The sequence below is a fragment of the Pyrus communis genome, chromosome 13 (genome assembly GCF_041283825.1).
Source record: "Pyrus communis isolate YQ-2024b chromosome 13, ASM4128382v1, whole genome shotgun sequence".
Taxonomy (NCBI): Eukaryota; Viridiplantae; Streptophyta; class Magnoliopsida; order Rosales; family Rosaceae; genus Pyrus; species Pyrus communis.
In genome coordinates, this window is record NC_142577.1 from 223,494 (window position 1) to 231,785 (window position 8,292).

The 8,292-nt window shown below is 38.3% G+C and overlaps 1 protein-coding gene across 2 annotated transcripts; it reads left to right on the top strand.

Annotated features, from left to right (window-relative positions):
- The first annotated feature begins 2,263 nt into the window (after positions 1–2,263).
- On the top strand, positions 2,264–6,517 carry LOC137737641 (serine/threonine-protein kinase STY13). Of its 2 annotated transcripts, none has more exons than XM_068477182.2 (3): positions 2,264–2,467; positions 2,902–3,918; positions 5,959–6,517. In XM_068477182.2, exons 2-3 carry the CDS (start codon positions 3,005–3,007, stop codon positions 6,296–6,298), a joined length of 1,254 nt encoding a protein of 417 aa, XP_068333283.1. In that variant the 5' UTR covers positions 2,264–2,467; positions 2,902–3,004; the 3' UTR covers positions 6,299–6,517. The 2 variants fall into 2 exon arrangements, with proteins under 2 accessions (XP_068333283.1, XP_088539132.1); XM_088683006.1 differs by having other exon boundaries at positions 2,445–2,582.
- Positions 6,518–8,292: the final 1,775 nt, after the last annotated feature.

The window sequence follows — 8,292 nt, forward strand, 5'->3', positions numbered from 1 at the left end:
GAGGAGTTCTCATTAGTTGTGAAGGGTTTACACAAATACATAGGTTCAAGCTCTCTTTTAGTGAGTTCTAGTGAATAGTTTAGTACAAATGACATTATGGATTGTTGTGGGAGAATGATCTCCTTTTATAGAAGAGAGTTTCTAGCTTTGTTTTGACATTGCCACGTGTCGTGTTGTGATTGGCCTCTGATATCGACACGTGTTGCATTGTAATTGGCCTCTGATACCGACATGTGTCGCGTTGTGACTGGCCTCCTGGTTGGAGGAAACGTCTTGTGGGTCCTTGACGGTATACTGTTGACCGGTACTCAGTAGTTTTGGGATTGGTCAAGTATGGTACAAACAAGTTCTAATAAGGCCTTCACTTTACAGATGCAGAACTATTCGGGCGGATGTGGTATACCTGTTTAAGTGAATATTTGATTAGTAAAGGATATATGCCCCTGCGTGTACAAAATTCGAAATTGCTAAAGTTGAGAGAACTGACTTGCACCTAAAGTCAAACTTTAAGATGTATGATCTCGGGAAGACTCGACATTACCTAGACCTGAAGTTTCGAGCTAGTTCTAATGGTATTCTGGTCCACCACTTGAACTAGACTTAGAAGGTGTTATGTCTGAGTATACCCTGATCATCTATATGCTAGATGCAAATGAGACCTTTACGGAGGATATAGAGGATAAGGTTCCATATTAGAATGTGAGGCAACCCTATCTAAGTACAATTGGCGTTTGTTGTATTTAGCTCAATGCACTAGAATCGGACATCTTATGTGTTGATAATCTTTTGGTATAAAGCAGCACTGCGCTTACACGCCACCACCAAATTTGGTGTTAAAGACATTTTTTCATTACTATGAATTTGGGCTTATCTATCCCTATGCATCTCAGAATAGATCACACCCCCTTGATCTCGGAATGATGCCTACCTTGTAGGATTTGTTGAATCAAACTATCTATCTGATCACACAAGGTACGTTTCTGAATGGTTATGTCTTTACCATTAAGGAACATCGCAATATCTTGAAGGTCTGTGATATAGACCTTTAGTTGCGAAACCTTTGAACCGTTCCAAGACTCACTGTATCTTATCACGTGAGAGATATGGTCGAGAACTCTTGTTGAGCATATTTAAACTTCTTTCGATTTTCATCCATTGTTGAGTCCTAACAATGATCCATGAAGACAATGCTGTATATATTGACCAGATCATGATACATCCAACAAGTCAACACCAAGCATATTGTGTCTACATTAACATGAGCATCAAAAGATTGAAGTAAAGCAGTTCGATCCCGGACAACCTTACCGACCTATACACAGAGTCAATGTCGAAGTCTACCTTTCAGAAGCTTGTTCGAGGAATTGGTATGCATAACTTTCACATTTGCAATGCTTATAGTTTCATTTGGAAGTTCGGTCAAACTTAAGGGGAGTATCCAGAAGTATACTCACTTGACCTTAATGTACTCTTTTTCCCTACGCTTAGGAGCATTTTTCCCACTGAGTTTTTGCTACCTGACTAGGTTTTGACGAGGCATCCATCTTGGGTTGGTCATACCCTTGTGTACGTCCTACTTGTGTCCTGAAGACTTATAGTTTTGACTTAATGCAACTTCTCACTTTTCTCCTTTGGTTATGGGCTTTTGTCCTACTTTGGGTTTTGTCATAGCGAGGTTTTGTGAGTTTTACCATCCATGCATTCTTCCGTTTGTTTTGAGACTAGCATTCGCTACTTGTGCCAACTAGATGAGACGACTTTATCAACTGCTTCTACATTTGCTTGAAGATCTGATGCACCATCTAACACTCAAGGGAAGTGTTGTGACATGTTCTAATACATATTGTGATTATTTAAAACCTAAGTAGAGATAGATTAGGAATCCTTTGAAATCTAGATGATCTTTCCTAATAGACTTTATATTACTTGGAGAATAAGTTTCTTTTTTCCTTGTTATTATAAATAAAAGGAAAACTAATGAAAAAAGTTTAAAAACTTTGAGTTTTAACGATAATGACAAAATAAAGGGTAAAATGAATATTACCGGGATTGACTTTTTAGTGTAAAAATATGATTTTTCGTTAAAATAAATAGTACCGAAAGTATTTCGTTAAAATTCTCATAAATAAAAGCATAAGTATTAAAGAATTAATACACAATTTCTCAAATCTATTATTCACTCTCTTTCTCTCCACGCGGCATTCTACAACAAAAACATATATAAAAAAATAGAAATGAAAACGCGGCATTCTACAACAAAAACATATATAAAAAAATAGAAATGAAAAAAAAAAAAGGAAAATAAGAGAGAGAAGAAAGGACATATATAGAAAAATAGAAATGAAAAAAAAAAGGGAAAGTAAGAGAGAGAAGAAAGGACGACTTGGGAGACTGAGAGGAAGAGAGGTCTTTGTTTCCTGCGTACTCGATTCCATCCGACTGCTGCCCTCGATTTTGTCTGATTGAGGTACGTGCTCGTCTCAGATGATCATCCATAATTCGAATTATCTGATTAGATGGGATCATCCGTAATTCGAATTTTGATGGCTGCTTGTCAATCCGTTTCCCATTTAATAGATGGGGTTGTGTGATTTCCCTTAACTCCTTGTCATTTGAATGATCTGTCGATTTTTTTCAGATTATTTCTTTAAATTGATTGTCTGATTTCGCATATGTTGGCGTATTGTTCTTAATAATGAGTAATTTCCATAAATGTCTTCTTGATTAAGTTGATTTTATTCTTAAATTTCGGGATTTTATTCTTATTTGATGCTAGTCCTAAGGAATACTGTCCTGTCTTCTGCTCTTCTACTTCCAAACAAAACCCTATGATGGTTTCTTTGCTCCTCATTGTATTCAACCGTCTGCTTACGATATTTTGTGGGTCGGTCTTGGTTTCAGGGTTTCGAAAGAGAGAAGGGGCTATTGAGTTCGAAATTTGATATTTTGTATGCGGAAGAAGTGGGGAAAATTTGAGGAATTTGCTTTTCTCTGAGAGAAGAAAATGTTGGAGGGCGGCGCCAAATTCACTGGAATAATTGGTCTAACCAACCATGGTAACAACTTTGATGATTTGTCGCAAGGCTTCTACCACAAACTCCATGAGGGTGAGGGTACCAACATGTCCATCGACAGTATGCAAACGAGCAACGATGGAGGCTCTGTGACCATGTCTGTAGACAACAGCAGCGTTGCTTCAAATACTAATGATTCCCACACTCGCATCTTGAACCACCAAGGGCTGCGGCGACGTGTTAAGGATAACTATTCTGTGCAACAGAGTGTTAATCGACGAGGAAGAGTCACACATGCTCTAAGTCATGATCAACTTGCTCGAGCTCTACTGGACAGCCATTCCTTGACAGAGGGGCTTGAGAATTACGAGGACTGGACAATTGACTTAAGAAAGCTAAACATGGGTGAAGCTTTTGCACAAGGTGCTTTTGGGAAGCTATATAGAGGTAGCTACAATGGTGAGGATGTTGCCATCAAACTTTTGGAGCGGCCTGAAAATGACCCAGAAAGGGCTCAGCTGATGGAGCAGCAGTTTCAACAGGAAGTCAAGATGCTGGCTACATTGAAGCATCCAAACATAGTTCGTTTCATTGGTGCCTGCCGTAAGCCAATGGTTTGGTGCATTGTAACAGAGTATGCTAAGGGGGGTTCACTTAGGCAGTTCTTGGCGAAGCGGCAGAGCCGATCGGTTCCATTGAAATTAGCAGTCAAGCAAGCTTTGGATGTTGCGAGGGGTTTTGCATATGTTCATGGGCTCGGTCTGATTCACCGGGACTTGAAATCTGACAACCTGTTGATTTCTTCAGACAAATCTATAAAAATTGCTGATTTTGGAGTTGCCCGTATTGAGGTGCAGACGGAAGGAATGACTCCGGAGACTGGAACATACCGCTGGATGGCGCCGTAAGACTTCTAACTCTTTAGCTGAAATATCTTATTGCTTTGGTGCTGTGATTGGCTCATCTACTTTATATTCCCCTTTGGGAGCTGCTTTCATGGAATCATGGCTTTTATATGCTTCAGCATCTTCTATTGAATTCTCAATTCTCAGTCTGGCCTTTTTTTAGACAACTTTAATTTCAATGTGACAGTTGTGTGAATGCCTTCCAGATAAGTATACTTCTTTTTTGGCAGATATAAATGCGCCTTATCATTTGGTTACTAATATTTGGTGTCTTCTCTGCCTTGGTCTTTTGCCGTTGCTAATTAGTAGGCATGTACCCCGTATTTGATTTTGCTTCTTTTTTTTATTTATTCTCGTTTTTATCTTTATTTATTGGGTCTCTTCGTTGCTTGTTAGTAGGTATGTACCATGTTAGAAAGCATTTTAAAAAGTTTCGTGTGGAATTGTATGTTACATCAATTAAGCAAAAAGATTTATCGACAACTTTATCGACAAAAAGATTTAGAGTGTCTATGTCAGAGAAGTTCTTGAACTTACCTTGGAGAGTACTTGTCTTTTTCCATACTGAGCAATACACGAAGGTTCTCTGTTTACGTCTTTGAAATGAAAGACATTGACTAATATGTTTTTGTGTCTCTTGATTTTCGTTGTAAAATTAAATACTTGTTCTACAATAGCCTGGCAATGCATAGGCTTGCTTCAACAACCCTAAGAAGATACCGTGTCTGATAGTAATCAAGATAATTTCACTCAGACCATGATTTATTGCTGTCCGTTATACGAAATAGTTTCACATAACTCAAACTTCATTCAAAACCTTTCTGCATCCCATCCCAGAAAAGAAGAAATAAGAAAAGAAATCAGACTAGAATAACTTTTTCCAAGCAACTCATAAGTCAATCAACTGAAATTGAATCATGATTTGGTTCCAGAACAAGTCGAAAATTTTTTGGGGCATGGAGTTCATGCATAAGAACAGTTGTGGTGCGTCACGCATCTTGCAATGACGAGTTGACGGGGAGAAGTGGGTTGTGAATAGGTGAATTGTAAGTCTATCATGCACTGTTTGAGGATCATCGGTTGAACTCAGAAACGAAACCAAGCACAATGGCAATTTTCCTGCCCTGGTGAGTCATGGTGCTGGGTACTGTTGTAGTCACTCTTGGGAAAGGTTGTATGGAGAAGCTGGCTCTTAAGATTGAAATTTGGGTTCTTCTCTTAGCACAGGAGGATGTGTTACAACCGTTCTCCATGATGGAGACACATAAGATGCATGTATGGTTGTGCTTTTATGGTGTTCTCTTTTTGGAGGAAAAAAAAAAAAAATGGAAAAAGAAGCTTGCAGTTAGATGGAGACACAGATGATACATGTATGGTTGTGTTAGTTGGAACATATTGATGTGTTGAATGGATTATAATTGGAAGGGTCGTGACATGTAGATGTGAAGTTGGGGTCTAGTAATTTGATTCTGGAGTCTATACTGTGTACTCAGGTGTTGGAAAATAATTTGACTGTGAGTCTATAATTACATGATTAATGTGCGATGCACCGTGCGCTGTAACCTGAGGGTAGCTCAAGTGCTGTAGCCTGTCTTTTTTCTGCATAGGATGGACTTTAAAATTGATGTCCAATTCCATAATGGTTTGTTGTTATAATTTTTTCAGGTCTTCTTTTTAATAATAATTTTGTTTTTACATATTTTAATTAAAATAATTCGTTTTCCTGCAGGGCTCTCCCATATGAAAATGTCGGTATTAGCTATTAGTATCTATGAAACTAGGATCGATTAACTAATCACTTCAATTTTTTTTTTTTTGGCTTGTTGCCCTTAAAGTATATCATATGAACTGAGTGTTATTGCATCATTGATTTTTTATTTATTTAAATCTCATCAGCTATTACTGGCTTCCGGTGCTAGCTTGTTTTGCAACTTTATCATGGCTGGATGTTATCTGTTTCATTAATACATAGTTGTTGGCATGGATACCCCTATAAGTGGGTACATAATTGCACTCTTTGGTTGTTTGACTGTGTGCAGGGAGATGATCCAGCACAGGCATTATACACAGAAAGTTGACGTTTATAGCTTTGGGATAGTTCTTTGGGAACTTATAACAGGGATGCTTCCATTCCAGAACATGACAGCGGTACAGGCAGCATTTGCAGTTGTGAATAAGGGTGTCCGCCCTAACATTCCGAATGACTGCTTACCTGTTCTTTGTGAGATCATGACGAGATGTTGGGATGCAAACCCTGACGTGAGGCCATCTTTCACTGAAGTCGTGAGAATGCTCGAGCATGCAGAGACAGAGATCATGACGACTGTTCGGAAGGCCCGGTTCAGGTGTTGCATTACCCAACCAATGACAACGGACTGACCCAAGAAGAAAGATTGGAAAAGAGGAGTTATGAATAACAAGATAAAAAGAGGTAAAAGGAAATGGAAAAGAGAAGAGAGAGAAAGAGAAGATAATTATATTGTAAGCCTTGTGTATTTATCAGGTTTAATTTCTTTGTTGAGATAAGGAATTGGTGTCTTTTATTCAAAACCGAGATATATATGATTTTGTGGTATGATAAAAGTATTTATGCACAAATGTATATCCGTATTCCTTAGCGGAGGAGATAATAACCCACCCCAAGCGATATATTGGATGATTTGGAATGATAACGAGATTCAGATTGGAATGATGAGTTGTATATACAATAGGGATACGAGCCTCAAGCAATCTCGATAGAACTATAATTGTGACACTTCCATAACTAAGTATCTTACATTTAGTATCAGAGCCCTCACAAACCACTCTAATCCTCCTATGTACAAGGCATCGAGAATTGTTTTCTTGCCGTGCAGGTTAAACAACCGGTTACATATTATCTGGGAAAACCATGCACGCGCCAGCATGTGGTGGCTAAAGCCATCCTAGTTCGTGTGTGAGCTCTAGCTCCATGAACCTCGACACTGTTGAACCACTCACTGGTATCAACTACAAGAAATGAAAGCAAGATCTTTGAGATCATGGTAGGAGTCATGGATTGGGATTTATCACCGAGAACTGAGGAACCTCCTGTGCCACGAAAAATGGCAAAAATCAAACAAAATTTCCCTAATGATTATCAAGAGGAGCATGACCGATGTGGTTCGAGGATGCTTCCCACATGCTACAAATGCCAAGGACTTTCTTAAGTTCATTGAGGAGAAGTGCAAAGAATCACCAAAAACTGAAACAGGCAATCTTATGAACTCACTAACCACCATGAGATATGATGACACGTAAAGTGTACAAGAATACATTCTGTAAATGATGGACATTGCTGGAAAACTCAAGACTCTCAAGGTACCCATATCTGAAACTTTCTTGGTACATGTGACAATGAACTCCTTGCCTGATAGTTACACACAACTCAAAGTGCCCTATAATGCCTTGCGTGAAAAATAGGATGTGAATGAGTTAATATCAATTTGTGTAATGAAGAGGACAGGATGAAAAAGGAGAAGTCTGAGAAAGCATCGATTTTCAAAGTACCACCAAATCCCATTAGCCATCCAACAGTAATGTTGCCAGGAAAGACGCTACCAAAAGTGCTCCCTCCCCAAAAGAAATTTCAAACCTAACAAACAATCCATTTTCAAATGCTATTTTTGTAAGAAAGCAGGCCATATGAAGAGTACTTGTCCCAAATATAATGCATGGTTTGCTAAACAAGAAACAAAGAAACCTAAAAACACTTTTGCTTGTTTTGAGTCAAATTTAATTGATGTACCTAGCATTGCATGGTGGCTTGACTTAGGCTCTTATATTCTTGTTAGGAATTCATTGCAGGACTTCACAATAAGGAGAACACCAAATAAGGATGAAGTCAAAGTTTCAGCTGGCAATGGAAGAAGAGTTGAAGTCAAAGCTTTAGGAAGTGTCAGCCTAAAGTTAGAATTTGGTTTTTGTGTAGAGTTAAAAATTGTCAGTTATGTACCTTCTATGAGAAGGAAGTTAATTTCAGTTTCAAAGCTAGTTATGTTGGGATTTTATTTTACTATTGTTGCTGCAAAAATCAGTGAGACTTTGGAACAACATAAAGTGGTAAGTTGTGACCGGAGCAACCTTGTGTAGGTAAGATATGTAGAAAGATAAAGATAGGGAAGTAGACACTGGATGTATGTGATTCACCCTAAATTGGGCTACATCCAAGAGGGTAGAGAAGTTCTCATTAATATTGTAGAGTTTACATATGGTTTAAGCATAATCATCATTAGTGAATTCTAATGACGGGTTTAAATACAATAATGGCATTAGAGATTAATTGTAGAAAAATAGTCTCCTTTTATAGTTGAGAAGAATCTCCGGCTTCTATTCATGGTTGATGTGGGACTCTA